Here is an 18,561-nt window from a genome sequence, read left to right on the forward strand (position 1 = left end):
TAATTTTCCCTGTTTGGGCCTTGCACCCAGGCCTGTCTGGGGTTAACTGCCTGTGACTCTGGTGACAGTGCAGCTTCCTGAGAGTGCTGTTTTGCACCCAGGGCTGTGCATGTTACAGGGTCATAGGAAGTGTACCCAGTCCGGCCTGAGAGTGCTGAGCCCACCCGTGTTTTGTATATGTTTGGGGAGATTACATAAGCCCGTGCACCCTCCATTTTTTTCACAGTTGTTTGAATGTGAGCCTGCATTGTGTGGCTGTTTAGGTTTTTGGAAGAGACCTTGACGATGTACCTGGGCTTTTCCCATTTGGCCAGATGCGGTAACTAACTCTTCCATTAGTGCTTTTTATCTTAGCTGAGAGCTTGTGAGTGAGTGCTGGACTTTCTCTGTGTGCTATATTAATGTATTAATTTTTGTAATTTTCCCTGTTTGGGCCTTGCACCCAGGCCTGTCTGGGGTTAACTGCCTGTGACTCTGGTGACAGTGAAGCTTCCTGAGAGTGCTGTTTTGCACCCAGGACTGTGCATGTTACAGGGTCATAGGATGTGTACCCTGTCTGGCCTGAGAGTGCTGACCCCACCCGTGTTTTGTATATGTATGTATATATATATATATATATATATATATATATATATATATATATATATATATATATATATATACGTCCTATATGAAAAATAAATTCTAAGAAGGATAAATGTAAGAATTAGTTCACTTTTATAGCACAACTCACCATTGCCATCTTGTGGCCAGTTAGCAAAAGTACAACCAGTTATACGTAACATTGGGTGAATTATTTCCAAAAGTTAATTAGCATTCATCCAATCACAGCATTGCAGATCCTCACACATCTGTGAATAACTGTTAGAGATTAGGGCGGAGTTATAGGTCAGGATAAATTGGGTCACAGGACATTCACAAAGGACTCTGGGTTGCACAAAAGAAGGGTGGATACTCTGTACAAAATTTTTCCCTCAAAAAGAACTTTTGAATTCTGGTGGTACCCATCTCATATTTTTGATATCCTTGGAAATTATTACCCATGTTTCCTGTGGATTAAGAGATTTTGTGGGACCGGATGCTGGAAAAACACACAGCTTGACTAGTGATAACCCAGGGCTTGGAGGAGCAAACATTTGGGGAAGTATAAAAAGTCTTTACTTATATTTAAGCAGTTTAAGGTCCTTATTAAGATTTGTATTAGATAATTATAGGCCCCATTTCTATATGTACTCACCCCTATAGTCTGGTTTATATTGTCTAAGAATCTAATTCAGCTAACAATACAAGAAATCTTGTTATAGATAGTGTTCATTTAATTCAGCTTATTGTAAGGAAATCTCTGGGTATTTTATTTAAACATATTTAATTTAGTTATATTATATTCCCTAAGGCTGAGACCTGTTGAGGCATCAGAAAGGGTTTTAATTGTTTACTGGTTATAGCCATACCTTCTGAATCTGATTAATTGCTATACATTGCTAAATATCTGGATATAATTTTAATGGTAATATTTGGCTAAGATTGTATTAAATAACCGTTGTTAGTAACACATATTGCATAATTGGTTCATGCTGATTTATTTTACCTTGTTATAGACTTCACTGTTAGATTTGTACCCATAGGATCAAAACGAAGTGTGGTAGCATATTTTATTTCATAGTGTATCAGAGAGTTTGTTTTGTGTATAATATAGGAAAGGTTGCTGATGATAGTCATAAATTAAATAGTAACCCAGAATATACTAACAGTTGGAGGTTACTGCTGAGACAATAGTACATTATATCTGTAACCTAGTATATATAACAGTACAATGAAGAGCACACACGTCTCATGCTCGCACGCTGTACAATGAAGAGCACACACGTCTCATGCTCACACACTGTACAATGAAGAGCACACACGTCTCATGCTCACACACTGTACAATAAAGAGCACACAGGTCTCATGCTCACACACTGTACAATGAAGAGCACACACATCTCATGCTCACACACTGTACAATGAAGAACACACACGTCTCATGCTCACACACTGTACAATGAATAGCACACACGTCTCATGCTCACACAGTGTACAATGAAGAGCACACACATCTCATGCTCACACACTGTACAATGAAGAACACACACGTCTCATGCTCACACACTGTACAATGAAGAGCACACAGGTCTCATGCTCACACACTGTACAATGAAGAGCAAACACGTCTCATGCTCGCACGCTGTACAATGAAGAGCACAAAGGTCTCATGCTCACACACTGTACAATGAAGAGCACACACGTCTCATGCTCGCACGCTGTACAATGAAGAGCACACAGGTCTCATGCTCACACACTGTACAATGAAGAGCACACACGTCTCATGCTCACACACAGTACAATGAATAGCACACAGGTCTCATGCTCACACACTGTACAATGAAGAGCACACACGTCTCATGCTCACACAATGTACAATGAATAGCACACACGTCTCATGCTCACACACTGTACAATGAAGAGTACACACGTCTCATGCTCACACACAGTACAATGAAGAGCACACACGTCTCATGCTCACACACAGTACAATGAATAGCACACACGTCTCATGCTCACACACTGTAAAATGAAGAGTACACACGTCTCATGCTCACACAAAGTACAATGAAGAGCACACACGTCTCATGCTCACACACTGTACAATGAAGAGCACACACGTCTCATGCTCACACAATGTACAATGAATAGCACACACGTCTCATGCTCACACACTGTACAATGAAGAGTACACACGTCTCATGCTCACACACTGTACAATGAAGAGCACACACGTCTCATGCTCACACACAGTACAATGAATAGCACACAGGTCTCATGCTCACACACTGTACAATGAAGAGCACACACGTCTCATGCTCACACACTGTACAATGAAGAGTACACACGTCTCATGCTCACACACTGTACAATGAAGAGCACACAGGTCTCATGCTCACACACTGTACAATGAAGAGCACACAGGTCTCATGCTCACACACTGTACAATGAAGAGCACACAGGTCTAATGCTCACACGCTGTACTACAATGAAGAGCACACAGGTCTCATTCTCACACACTGTACAATGAAGAGCACACAGGTCTCATGCTCACACACTGTACAATGAAGAGCACACACGTCTCATGCTCACACACTGTACAATGAAGAGCACACACGTCTCATGCTCACACACTGTACAATGAAGAGCACACACGTCTCATGCTCACACACTGTACAATGAAGAGCACACACGTCTCATGCTCACACACTGTACAATGAAGAGCACACAGGTCTCATGCTCACACACTGTACAATGAATAGCACACAGGTCTCATGCTCACACGCTGTACAATGAAGAGCACACAGGTCTCATGCTCACCCACTGTACAATGAAGAGCACACACGTCTCATGCTCACACACTGTACAATGAAGAGCACACACACGTCTCATGCTCACACACTGTACAATGAAGAGCACACACACGTCTCATGCTCACACACTGTACAATGAAGAGCACACACGTCTCATGCTCACACACTGTACAATGAATAGCACACACGTCTCATGCTCACACACAGTACAATGAAGAGCACACACGTCTCATGCTCACACACTGTACAATGAAGAGCACACACGTCTCATGCTCACACACTGTACAATGAAGAGCACACGTCTCATGCTCACACACTGTACAATGAAGAGCACACAGGTCTCATGCTCACACACTGTACAATGAAGAGCACACAGGTCTCATGCTCACACACAGTACAATGAAGAGTACACACGTCTCATGCTCACACACTGTACAATGAAGAGTACACACGTCTCATGCTCACACACTGTACAATGAAGAGCACACAGGTCTCATGCTCACACACTGTACAATGAAGAGCACACAGGTCTAATGCTCACACGCTGTACTGCAATGAAGAGCACACAGGTCTCATTCTCACACACTGTACAATGAATAGCACACAGGTCTCATGCTCACACACTGTACAATGAAGAGCACACACGTCTCATGCTCACACACTGTACAATGAAAAGCACACACAGGTCTCATGCTCACACACTGTACAATGAATAGCACACACGTCTCATGCTCACACACTGTACAATGAAGAGCACACACGTCTCATGCTCACACACTGTACAATGAAGAGCACACAGGTCTCATGCTCACACACTGTACAATGAAGAGCACACACGTCTCATGCTCACACACTGTACAATGAATAGCACACAGGTCTCATGCTCACACACTGTACAATGAATAGCACACAGGTCTCATGCTCACACACTGTACAATGAAAAGCACACACAGGTCTCATGCTCACACACTGTACAATGAATAGCACACACGTCTCATGCTCACACACTGTACAATGAAGAGCACACAGGTCTCATGCTCACACACTGTACAATGAATAGCACACAGGTCTCATGCTCACACACTGTACAATGAAGAGCACACACGTCTCATGCTCACACACTGTACAATGAAGAGCACACACGTCTCATGCTCACACACAGTACAATGAAGAGCACACAGGTCTCATGCTCACACACGTCTCATGCTCACACACTGTACAATGAATAGCACACATGTCTCATGCTCACACACTGTACAATGAAGAGCACACACGTTTCATGCTCACACACTGTACAATGAAGAGCACACACGTTTCATGCTCACACAATGTACAATGAATAGCACACACGTCTCATGCTCACACACTGTACAATGAAGAGTACATACGTCTCATGCTCACACACAGTACAATGAAGAGCACACAGGTCTCATGCTCACACGCTGTACAATGAAGAGCACACACGTCTCATGCTCACACACAGTACAATGAATAGCACACACGTCTCATGCTCACACACTGTACAATGAAGAGTACACAGGTCTCATGCTCACACAATGTACAATGAATAGCACACACGTCTCATGCTCACACAATGTACAATGAATAGCACACACGTCTCATGCTCACACACTGTACAATGAAGAGTACATACGTCTCATGCTCACACACAGTACAATGAAGAGCACACACGTCTCATGCTCACACACAGTACAATGAATAGCACACAGGTCTCATGCTCACACACAGTACAATGAATAGCACACACGTCTCATGCTCACACACTGTACAATGAAGAGCACACACGTCTCATGCTCACACACTGTACAATGAAGAGCACACAGGTCTCATGCTGTACAATGAAGAGCACACAGGTCTAATGCTCACACGCTGTACAATGAAGAGCACACAGGTCTCATGCTCACACACTGTACAATGAAGAGCACACAGGTCTAATGCTCACACGCTGTACAATGAAGAGCACACACGTCTCATGCTCACACACTGTACAATGAATAGCACACACATCTCATGCTCACACACTGTACAATGAATAGCACACACGTCTCATGCTCACACACTGTACAATGAAGAGCACACACGTCTCATGCTCACACACTGTACAATGAAGAGCACACAGGTCTCATGCTCACACACGTCTCATGCTCACACACTGTACAATGAATAGCACACACGTCTCATGCTCACACACTGTACAATGAAGAGCACACAGGTCTCATGCTCGCACACTGTACAATGAATAGCACACACATCGCATGTTCGCACACTGTACAATGAAGAGCACACAGGTCTCATGCTCACACACTGTACAATGAATAGCACACACATCGCATGTTCGCACACTGTACAATGAAGAGCACACATCTCCCGTACAAGGTTACATATTGTATTTACCTTCCCTTTTTAATGGTCTCTCGTCCCAGCAATGGTCCCAGCACAGGGTCAATACTTTCCTCCAGATTCTCAATCAGAACCACCTCCCCAGCTCCTAATGCACGTTCAAGGGTGTCTAGGTACCTAGAGAAGGTTTAAGAAGAACATGCAGACAGTTAGCGAGCACACTGCAGACATAACAATGTACAGACAGTTAGCGTGCACACTGCAGACATAACATACAGAAAGTTAGTGAGCACACTGCAGACATAACAATGTACAGACAGTTAGCGTGCACACCATGGACATAATGTACAGACAGTTAGTGAGCACTCTGCAGATTTAACAACGTACAGACAGTTAGCGTGCACACAGCAGACATAACGTACAGACAGTTAGCGAGCACACTGCAGACATAACAATGTACAGACAGTTAGCGTGCACACCATGGACATAATGTACAGACAGTTAGTGAGCACTCTGCAGATTTAACAACGTACAGACAGTTAGCGTGCACACAGCAGACATAACGTACAGACAGTTAGCGTGCACACAGCAGACATAATATACAGAAAGTTAGTGAGCACACTGCAGACAAAACAATGTACAGGCAGTTAGCGAGCACACTGCAGACATAGCAACGTACAGACAGTTAGCGTGCACACTGCAGACATAACAACGTACAGACAGTTAGCGAGCACACTGCAGACATAGCAACGTACAGACAGTTAGCATGCACACTGCAGACATAACATACAGAAAGTTAGTGAGCACACTGCAGACAAAACAATGTACAGGCAGTTAGCGAGCACACTGCAGACATAGCAACGTACAGACAGTTAGCGTGCACACTGCAGACATAACATACAGAAAGTTAGTGAGCACACTGCAGACAAAACAATGTACAGGCAGTTAGCGAGCACACTGCAGACATAGCAACGTACAGACAGTTAGCGTGCACACTGCAGACATAACATACAGAAAGTTAGTGAGCACACTGCAGACAAAACAATGTACAGACAGTTAGCGAGCACACTGCAGACATAACAATGTACAGACAGTTAGCGAGCATACTGCAGACATAACAACGTACAGACAGTGAGCAAGCACACTGCAGACATAACATACAGAAAGTTAGTGAGCACACTGCAGACAAAACAATGTACAGACAGTTAGCGATCACACTGAAGACATAACAACATACAAACAGTTAGAATGCACACTACAGACATAATGTACAGTCAGTTAGCTTGCACACTGCAGACATAACTTACAGACAGCGTGCACACTGCAGACATAACATACAGACAGTTAGCGAGCACACTGCAGACATAAAAATAAAGACAGCTAGCGTGCACACTGCAGACATAACAACGTACAGACAGCTAGCGAGTTACCATGGACATAACTCGCTAACCTAATTGAGGGTTTCAATTAATGGAGTACATTCAAATGAGGCATCAGTTACTAGTGGTGTTCCCCAAGGGTCAGTCCTTGGGCCTGTTTTGTTTAACATGTTCATAAGTAAAATTTGAAGTGGGCTTAAGGGGAAGGTTTGCTTGTTTGCTGATGATACAAAAATTTGTAACAGGGTAGATGTTCCAGGAGGGGTTGATCAAATGAACTGTGATATTAAAATCTAGAGGACTGGTCAAATAAATGGGATCTGAAATTTAATATTACCAAGAGCAAAATTATGCATATAGGATCCAAAAACCCAAAGGCCGATTATAGTTTAAATGGTACATTACTGACTGTAACTAAAAAAGAATTGGGAATAATTATTTCAGATGATTTACAATTTGGTACACAATGCCGCAGTGCAGCCAGCAAGGCCAGTCAAATGCTTCGTTTCATTGGAAGAGGTATTAGTAGCAGAAATAGCACGGTTCTTATGCCACTTTACAGATCATTAGTTAGACCAAATATGGAATACTGTGTACAGTACTGGAGACCATATCTTCAGAAAGATATAAATAAACTAGAAGCTGTCCAAAGGAGGCTACTAAAATGGTACATGGTCTAAAATATAAAACGTACAAAGAAAGACTCTATGATCTAAATATGTATAGCTTAGAGAATAGAAGGGAAAGAGGTGACACAATAGAAACCTTCAAATAAATGAAGGGACTTAATAAAAACTTCAATTATGCTTACCTGATAATTTTCTTTTCTTCAGATGGAAAGAGTCCACAGTTGCATTCATTACTTTTGAGAATTAAGAACCTGGCCACCAGGAGGAGGCAAAGACACCCCAGCCAAAGGCTTAAATTCTCCTCCCACTTGCCTCGTCCCCCAGTCATTCTGCCGAGGAACAAGGAACAGTAGAAGAAATACCAGCTTGGAAAGGTGCCAGAAAAATAAAAAAGAAAGATGCCCCACAGAAAAAAATACGGCTGGGGAACTTTGGACTCTTTCCATTTGAAGAAAAGAAAGAAAAATGATCAGGTAGGTATAATTTAAGTTTTTCTTCATAAATGGAAAGAGTCCACAGCTGCATTCATTACTTTTGGGAAAACAATACCCAAGCTATAGAGAACACTGAATGCAAAAACGGGAGTATACAATAGGCGGCCCATTCTGAGGGCACCAGGCCTGAAAACCACAACCCAACTAAACCCCGCTTCATCGGAGCCAGGCAACAAATTTTGAAGGAAAAGGCCCCAAGGACACTGACCTGCAGATAGTCCTAAAGCCTAACTAGAGACCGCAAGCAGACTCACTGAGCCAACATTCCTCCAGGAGAACCGTCGCACCCAGCAGTCGGTAAACACACAGCCCCTTCTAGTACAGTACCAAAATCCCCAAAAGGGAGAGGACAGGGTAAGCCAAAGGGATACCCAAAGGCAAAACAAAATCCTAAAGGAAAAACTAAATTTATGCTTCCCTGATAAATTACTTTCTTTTATGATATGACGAGTCCACAGATTTCATCCTTACTTGTGGGATATTAACCTCCTGCTAACAGGAAGTGGCAAAGAGCACCACAGCAGAGCTGTATATATAGCCCCTCCCCTTCCCCTCCACCCTCATTCGGCCGAAGGTATAGGAAGAGAAAAAGGAAAGGCTAAAAGGTGCAGAGGTGACTGAAGTTTACAAAAAATATAAAGAAAAACTGTCTTAAAAAGAACAGGGTGGGCCGTGGACTCGTTATATCGTCAAAGAAAGTAATTTATCAGGTAAGCATAAATGTAGTTTTCTTTTACAAAGATATGACGAGTCCACGGATTTCATCCTTACTTGTGGGAAACCAATACGAAAGCAATAGGACACGGATGAAAGGGAGGGACAAGACAGGAACCTAAACAGAAGGCACCACTGCTTGAAGAACCTTTCTCCCAAAGATAGCCTCAGAAGAAGTAAAAGTATCAAATTTGGAAAATTTGGAAAAAGTGTGAAGGGACGACCAAGTCGCAGCCTTACAAATCTGTTCAACAGATGCATCGTTTTTAAAAGCCCATGTGGAAGCCAGGCGGATGATACTTCTCAGCCAAAAAGAAAGAGAGGTAGCCATAGCTTTCTGACCCCTACGCTTTCCAGAATAAAAAATGAATAATGAAGATGATTGATGGAAATCCTTAGTTGCCTGTAAGTAAAACTTTAAGGCACGGACCACGTCCAAGTTATGTAACAGACGCTCCTTCTTAGAAGAAGGATTAGGACACAAGGAAGGAACAACAATTTCCTGATTAATATTCTTATTCGAAACAACCTTAGGAAGGAACCCAGGTTTGGTACGTAAAACCACCTTATCAGAATGAAATATGAGATAAGGCGAATCACACTGTAATGCTGAAAGCTCAGAAACTCTTCAAGCAGAAGAAATAGCAACCAAAAACAGAACTTTCCAAGATAATAGTTTAATATCTATGGAATGCATAGGTTCGAACGGAACCCCTTGCAGAACTCAAAGAACTAAATTCAAACTCCAGGGAGGAGTAATAGGTCTAAATACAGGCTTAATTCTATATAGAGCCTGACAAAAAGACTGAACATCTGATACATTTGAAAAACGTTTGTGAAACAGAATTGACAAAGCTGAAATTTGTCCCTTTAAGGAACTTGTTGATAATCGTTTCTCCAATCCTTCTTGGAGAAAAGACAAAATCCTAGGAATCCTAACTTTACTCCATGAGTAACCCTTGGATTCACACCACTAAAAATATTTACGCCATATCTTATGATAGATTTTTCTAGTGACAGGCTTTCTAGCCTGTATCAAACTATTGATAACTGAATCAGAGAATCCTCGCTTCGATAAAATCAAGCGTTCAATCTCCACGCAGTCAGTTGCAGAGAAATTAGATTTGGATTTTGGAAAGGACCTTGAATGAGAAGGTCCTGTCTCAACTGAAGTTTCCATGGTGGCAGAGAGGACATGTCCACTAGATCTGCATACTAAGTCCTGCGTGGCCACGCAGGCGCTATCAGGATCACTGAAGCTCTTTCCTGTCTGATTCGAGCAATCACGCGTGGGAGGAGAGGAAATGGCGGAAACAAGAATCAATGAGGCAAATACCTCAGGGTGAAGTTCCCACTCCCCTGGATGAAAAGTCTGTCGACTTAGAAAATCTGCTTCCCAGTTCTCTACTCCTGGGATGTAGATCGCTGACAGATAACAAGAGTGGGCCTCTGACCCACTGATTATCTTGGATACTTCTATCATCGCTAAGGAACTCCTTGTTCCCCCCTGATGATTGACATATGCCACAGTCTTTATGTTGTCCGACTGGAATCTGATGAATTTGGCCGAAGCCAACTGGGGCCACGCCTGAAGAGCATTGAATATTGCCCTCAGTTCCAAAATATTGATTGGAAGTAGAGACTCCACTTGAGCACAAACACCCTGAGCCTTCAGGGAATTCCAAACTGCATCCCAGCCCAGAAGGCTGGCATCTGTTGTCACTATCACCCACAAGGCTCTGCGGAAACAAGTCCCCTGGGACAGATGATACGGCGACAACCACCAAAGAAGAGAGTTTCTGGTCTCTTGATCCAGAATTATCTTTGGAGATAAATCCGCATAATCCCCATTCCACTGACCGAGCATGCACAGTTGCAGTGGTCTGAGATGAAAGCGAGCAAACGGAACGATGTCCATTGCCGCTACCATTAATCCGATTACCTGCATACACTGAGCCACTGATGGCCGAGGAAGACAGAAGTGCTCGGCAAGTATTCAAAATCTTTGATTTTCTGACCTCCCAAACTCTTCTCTATGTTCACCTTCCAGCCATGAGTTCGCAGAAAAGACAACACTGTGTCCGTGTGAGATTTTGTCAGATGATATGTTGACGCCTAAATCAGAAAAATGTCCAGATAAGGTGCTACCACTATCCCTTGCCGTCTGAGATCTGCCAAAAGAGACCCTAGAACCTTTGTGAAGATTCTGGGTGCTGTGGCCAACCCGAAAGGAAGAGCCACGAACTGATAATGTTTGTCCAAGAAGGCAAACCTTAGAAACCGATGATGATCTTTGTGGATTGGAATATGAAGGTAAGCATCCTTCAAATCCACAGTAGTCATATATTGACCCTCCTGGATCATTGGCAAAATCGTTCAAATTGTCTCTATCTTGAAAGATGGAACTCGAACTAGAAATTTGTTTAGACACTTGAGATCCAAAATGGGTCTGAACGTTCCCTCTTTTTTGGGGACCACAAATAGGTTTGAGTAAAACCCCTGTCCCTGTTCCAATTTTGGAACAGGACAGATTACGCCCATAGTAAAAAGGTATTTTACACAGCGAAAGAACGCCTCTCTCTTAATCTGGTTTGCAGATAATTTTGAAAGATGAAATCTCCCTCTTGGGAGAAAATCCTTGAATTCAAATTGATAACCGTGGGTCACTATTTCTAGCGCCCAGGAATCCTGAACATCTCTTGCCCAAGCCTAAGCAAAGAAAGAAAGTCTGCCCCCTACTAGATCCGGTCCCGGATCGGGGGCCACCCCTTCATGCTGTCTTAGGACCAGCAGTGGGTTTTTTGGATTGTTTACCCTTATTCCAGTTCTGATTGGGTCTCCAGACTGACTTAGATTGGGAAAAATTCCCTTCCTGCTTTGTGGAAGAAGAAGAAGCGGGGGTCCTCCTTTAAAGTTCTGAAAGGAACGAAAATTATTCTGTTTACCCCTCATTTTAAATGACCTATCCTGAGGTAGGGATTGGCCCTTACCTCTTGTAATATCAGAAATGATCTCCTTCAATTCTGGCCCAAAAAGGGTCTTACCTTTAAAGGGAATAGCTAAAAGCTTTTGTTTTGATGACACATCAGCATACCAAGATTTGAACCACAATGCTCTACGTGCAAAAATAGGAAATCCTGCATTTTTTTGCCGCTAATTTAGCAATTTGAAAAGCAGCATCAGTAATAAAATAATTAGCTAGCTTAAGAGCCTTAATTCTATCTAGTCAACCTTAAGAGACTCTTCTAGAGCCTCAAACCAAAAAGCTGCTGCAGTAGTTACTGGAACAATGCAAGCCATAGGTTGTAAAAGAAATCCCTGATTAACAAATAATTTCTTTAGTAGACCCTCTAATTTCTTATCCATAGGATCCTTGAAAGCACAACTATCCTCAATGGGTATAGTAGTACGCTTAGCTAGGGAAGATATAGCTCCCTCTACCTTAGGGACCGTTTGCCATGAGTCCCGAATGGTATCTGATATAGGAAACATTTTCTTAAAATTAGTAGAGGGAGTAAACGGTATACCTGGTCTATCCCATTCCTTACTAATAATTTCCAAAATTCTCTTAGGAACCAGAAAAACATCAGTGTAAGTAGGAACTTCCAAATATTTATCCATTTTACACAATTTCTCTGGAGGAATCACAATAGGATCACAATCATCCAGAGTCGCTAAAACCTCCCTAAGCAACAGGCAGAGGTGTTCAAGCTTAAATTTAAAGGCAAAACATTCCCTGAATCAGAAATTTCACCCTCAAACAGTAATTCCCTAATCCCTAACTCAGAGCACTGTGAGGGAACATCGGAAATAGCTAATAAAGCATCAGAGGATTCAGTATTTACATTAATACTTGACCTACTGCGTTTACCCTGCAACACTAGTAATTTAGACAATACCTCTGTACGGGTAGTTGACATAACTGCAGCCCTCTCCTGCAGAGTAAAGGAATTAGACGCACTAGAAAGTACTAGGCGTCGCTTGTGTGGGCATAACAGGTTGTGACACTTGGGGAGAATTGGATGGCATTGTCAAGACGTTATAATTTCCTGTAAAGAGAAATGTAGTTTTAAGTTAAAACCCAATTGTAGATAACTAAGAGCGAATAACTAGGAAGTAAATGTTTAATATATATCAAGCCATATTTTGTAGAAGAGATGTTGTTCCTCCAGACGCCTATATAAATGATATTAATAACCAAATCTACCATTGTTGTTAGGTAAGGTTAAAATGTTTTATATTTCTATGACCATAAGGTGGCAGCATAATATGGCGAGGAATCATAACATCTTAGTTACCGGTGAAATAAAGAATTAATATTAATCATACGTATGGTAGAAAATAAGAACTATTGCCTGTGAAATCTAACTCTAACATACTTAAGATAAGTTGCAACAGACCTCGACTTTCAGAAAGGATCCGAAGGTAAGAGCGAGCCATGAGCAGTTCGGCAACAGCTGATGGAAGACTGAGGCGGACAGATCAGCTGGGATGGCATGTGACGTCACCGCAACAGGCAGACATCCAAGGCTCTAGAGGGAGAGATGAACAGCGGCGTAGAAGATTACAGAAGTCTTTAGTCCGGATAAGGGTAATACTTCCACGGAGACAAAGTTGGTTAACCTTAGAAAGGTTGAGAGATAATAATTCAGGAGGAATTATGTTTAAGTGATTTGCGAACAAAACACGTAATGGCTGAGTAGAATTAAGTTAGAGATGAACTGCTGAACATTACCAAGCAATGTGATGCTAGTGGGAGGAGGCTTTATACAGGTGAACAATTAGAGGATGTGATATGACAGGCATATCCTGATTCTCTTCAGACTGAGAATCATCCCTAGGCACACTTACTTTACTTAAAATATGCTTTTTACATTGTAAAGCCCTTTCAATACAAAAGTTACACAATGTTAGAGGGGGTTGCACAATCGCTTCTAAACACATAGAACAATGAGAAACCTCAATGTCAGACATGTTGAACAGACTAGTAATATCACAAAAGTCGTTTAAACACTTATTTATAGCATAAAATAAGCATTAGAAAAAACGTGTACTGTGCCTTTAAGAAAAGAAAAAGTGAACAATTTTTCCAAAATGCACAAAAAACGTTAAATTATTCCCAAATTTAACTTAATATCGTTGGTTAATCCAAAAAGCAGAAGCAGCAAGGGCAGAAATAAGGCTTTAGAAGTACTTATATCAACATGTAGTCAAAAGATAGATAAAAATACACTCTGCACCTCGCCACAGCTCTGCTGTGGCGCCTACCTGCTCCCAGGGTAATTCAAATCAAGTTTCCAACCCTTCAGACCAGCTACACAGCCCAGGAGCCACCGAGTTATTGTTTGCTGCTGCTAAGCCTGAAGAAATTGCACCAAAATAGGCTCAGCCCCTAAAGGTCAAAAGTCGGAGTAGGCCCAAACAACACCGCATGGAAATGCAGTTTTTGCACTAAAGTAAAAATACACACACAAAACAACCCTCAAGCATAAAACCAATAAGTTTTAAGTGCCAAAAATAAAAAACATAAAACATCATTTTTTATATTGTCTCCCATGTCACATAATGCCCAAATATCAACTAATGATAAATATAAAATAGGGACTCCAGTAACACCCCTCTTATTAAAATAGGTTTTACTGCTTACCCCATTCCCATACAGGGAAATAATGCCAGCCAGTTCTGATACACCAAGTCTCCTCAAAAAAAAAGGCTGCACATACCTTAATGCTGCTTGTAGCATGAAACCGGTCTCTACACTGAAGATGTCTCATGGTTACCTTCAGAAGTCTTGTGGGAAACAGCGTGGATCTTAGTTACAAATGCTAAGATCATCAAACCTCAGGGCAGAAATCTTCTTCCATATCCCCCTGAGGAAAATAGTACGCACCGGTACCATTTAAAATAAAAAACTTCTTGATTGAAGAAACTAAAACTGACACCTCACTTTACCATGTCTTCCTAGTATAACACAGGCAAAGAGAATGAAGGGGAAGAGGGAAAGAGGAGGGGCTATATATACAGTTCTGCTGTTGTGCTCTTTGCCACTTCCTGTTAGCAGGAGGTTAATATCCCACAAGGATGAAATCCGTGGACTCGTCATATCTTTGTAAAAGAAAACCCCCCTCAAGTAAGGCCAAGTCCACAGAGACCTGAATGGATCCTGAGAACAAGAGGAGACAACGACCAACCCACAAGGAGCAACCGGGCATCATTATGGAGAAGAAACATCTCCAAAACATTGTGTAACAGCATCGAAAAGACAGCTGAGGAGAAAGTCCTCAAAACATAAGAACTCAGAAACTGAGCAAACAGCAAAGTACAAGTAGCAAACATCTGAGTCCAGTAACACGCTGCCATCCTTAGGAAGACATGGAGAAACACTATCCGTAAAGGAAAAAATGGCCAAACAAAATAGCAGATTGCCTAACCTCCAAGACAGAGGACACTCTCCAGGCAATCCAGGCCGCCAAGCCTACTCACAGATCACAAAGGTGAAGAGCACAGAACCTCTAAAAACAAGGTCCACTGTCACCCCCAAGACCTGAGGATGAACAACAGATCTCAGATCCTACACCTAGCCGGACCAGCCCAAGCAGCAGCAGATCTGAAAACAAGGGAACTGAAGGAACCTCAAAAAAAGCCCCAAGAATGTACCCAGCCACTTCAATCGAAAGACAATTGAGCAGGCAATAGACCCAAGGGATCTAGCAAGCCACCTGATGAAATCTCAATGTGGAGCCAGCAGCTTCCCATATGGGAAGGAACAACTCAAAGAGCAGACCAGTCCCCAAAACAGATAAAATATCTGCTCCAACCTCCCAAACACAGGAGAGGCCCCCAAAAAAGGAACCACACCTCCATAAGGAGGACACATACCCCAGTGAAGAGGAGAGTGTCGATAAAAAACTGCCCATAAGACAGGAAATCGTAGAAAGAACTGAGAGGACACAAGGCCACGTCACTGACAAACATGGAAGAACCACCATCATGCTAGCCCACATACCAGACGCAAAATGACAGCTGAGCAACCGCAAAGTTTAAACCTTTCCGTTTGCTAGGCAGGAATACCCACCGTATATCACGTTAGTTGTCTATCCCTAGGGAACCGTATCGTCCGGCAAAAGTCATGCTCCAAGGAGCCCCGGCTCTCATAAATCTGGCCAAGTTGTAAAACAGAACAGCCAAAACAAGGGCTAAGCCCAAGTACCCCAGAAACTTTAACCCCCAGGCCAGTCCTAGGATCATAAGGTCCGGTAACATCCCACAGCGGGATCAAAGAGAAAACGCTGAGTAAAAACCCTTGACTACCGGAAGATCAGGACAAGAAGCCCGGGTCTCGCAAATGTTTAGATTAAACAATCTTCCAGGAACACAAATCCCTCGTCTGATATAAAAAACAGACCTCCCAGGGAAAAATTCAGAACAACCCGGATAACAAGAGCAAGAAGCCCTTGTAAGTCCCAACCCAAAGGGAGGAGACTACCCCTCGCAGGAGCCCAACACTCCAAAGAGCCAGGTTCATAAAAGGACACTAGAGCTAACAGGCGTCCAAGTAACCATCACATGAATGTGCTTTAAAAGTGCGGCTAATCTCCCTAAAGGGACACAAAACTCTGCTCATCTAATCAACCTTGGAAGGAGGAAAGGGTAGACCTCGCCAGGGATGAAACTAGCAACTCTCGGTTGCAAAAGCACAGAGTAGCCACAGAGCATTAGTATGCTGAGCTAGCTGTCCAGCTAGTCCAAACTCCAGACACCAGGGGAACAGTTAGGACAAGTCACCCGAACAGAGCAACATCAAACCTCCACATCACCTCAGAGTTAAAGTCAGAGGACAGTAAAACCAGGGTTTGGATGCCACCCGGATGGCAATACCTAAACCATACGAGTGGAAAACCACTGGGCCTCCTCTATTCCAAGAAAGAGATGCAGAGCATGCCCAACACTGGGAAAGGACCCCTAAGTGGAGCCCGAAGGACCCCGCTGTCTAATGTTCCGAAACGGAACAACCAACTCCCAAAGGGAATCCAAGTCCTCCAAAGGCGAACCAAGGAACAATCCAAGAGGTCTCAATGAAGAAGAGAACCACTAAAGGAACAAGTCCACAAAGGAAAATAATCTAAAGCAACTCCGCCCCACCGGCGGAAAGAGGCCCTAAACCCTCTAAATTTCCCACCATGGGGGAAGGAATACTCTAGGTTCCGAGGATATCGAAAACAACAGAGAGTGACGCAGCATTCACTGACCCAGTCACCAGAGTAACGGCTATTTAGGACCGAAACCATCCCGAGAGCCTCACGGACTCGCAAGTCCTCTTGAGAATTCTTTGAAACTAATAAAACAAATAACAAATAATGATAAGAGCACTCGCCACCCCAACCTGACCAGCAAGGTATAAAAGGCGCCATGTGTCTGAATAAGCCGCGAGACAGAAGATCTAAACCCAAGCAGGACCAGCCTGCAACCCGGGTCATAACTGCCAAGCTGGCTAAATCTGCCCTCAGAGGGGGAGGAAGAAAACAGACAAACATGGGACTAACGTGTCCCAAACAACTTCTCTAGAAGCAAACAGCAAGTATCGATTACAGAGATTTTTAAGTTCCTGTAGGAAACATAGTATGAAAAAGAAAAGAAAATTCATCCTAACCGGATAAAATAAAATAAACAGACAACCCGAGGGTTAATGCCCAAGAAGAACAGAAAGATCTGCAGGACCAGTCGAACGAAAACCCTGTTCTTCCAAAAAAACTGGGAAGGATCTCGATAACAAGACTTAAAGGAGATTACTTCATCCCCCCATGTCTAACGAGGTGAGCCATTCAAAGTAGGAGACTGATGAGTCCCATACCTGACATGGATAGGGTCACCAAACAACTCAAAAACGTGTCTGAGTAAAACACAAAGCCGAGCCTGCCTGTAACGAAAGGCACAACACTCAGGAACAGTTACACCTGCTAAAACTGCACATGCCCTCCAGTGGCCGAGAGACCTGGGGCAATTGGGCACGAGCACAATCGCAAATAAACATCTGGACATTGTAGACACGCAAGCGCCAAAAGTATGCAAAAAGCAAAAACGTGCCACAACCTTCGGGGGGAAACACATAACCTGGGTTACCCGCATGTGTAGTAGTAGGAAGCGGTAGGGAACTGGCCTCCCGGAGGACAGGGCCCCCCAAGGCGGATGGCTCAGCAGTCCCTTGAATCCCTGAGCCAGTGGAACAAGGCGCTCTAGGAGGGCCTAAAGAACATAACTGACTGACCTGAGTCAATTCGCATTCTTCACAGGACGAAGAATCTGAATCAGAAAGTTGAACAATCTCAACATCAGTATCCTCCATAACTGAATAAATGATAACAAAATAGGACTATGTACAAAACAATTTAAATGGCACCTGACACACACAATGGCTGGGGCACTCACCACCTCCTATGAACCAGACACCAGTGGACTAGAACTCTCCGTCGCCACACAGTCAGAAATGCGGAAATGGGAGACCAGAACGTAAACACACCCGGTCACAAGGTGAACCATACAGTCCAAAAAAAGCTTGCCCGACTGTAGGTTGCATCACTTCAACAGGCCG

General features: G+C 43.1%; 1 protein-coding gene across 1 annotated transcript in view; it reads right to left on the reverse strand.

Moving 5' to 3' along the window:
* Positions 1 to 18,561, reverse strand: part of DNAH9 (dynein axonemal heavy chain 9) — a 739,144-nt gene that overhangs the window by 210,646 nt on the left and 509,937 nt on the right. Inside the window, exon 53 of the mRNA XM_053688948.1 lies at positions 5,811 to 5,933. Within this exon, the coding sequence (XP_053544923.1) occupies positions 5,811 to 5,933 (123 nt within the window). The remainder of the gene's footprint in view (positions 1 to 5,810; positions 5,934 to 18,561) is intronic.

Source organism: Bombina bombina, chromosome 1, assembly GCF_027579735.1.
Source record: "Bombina bombina isolate aBomBom1 chromosome 1, aBomBom1.pri, whole genome shotgun sequence".
Taxonomy (NCBI): Eukaryota; Metazoa; Chordata; class Amphibia; order Anura; family Bombinatoridae; genus Bombina; species Bombina bombina.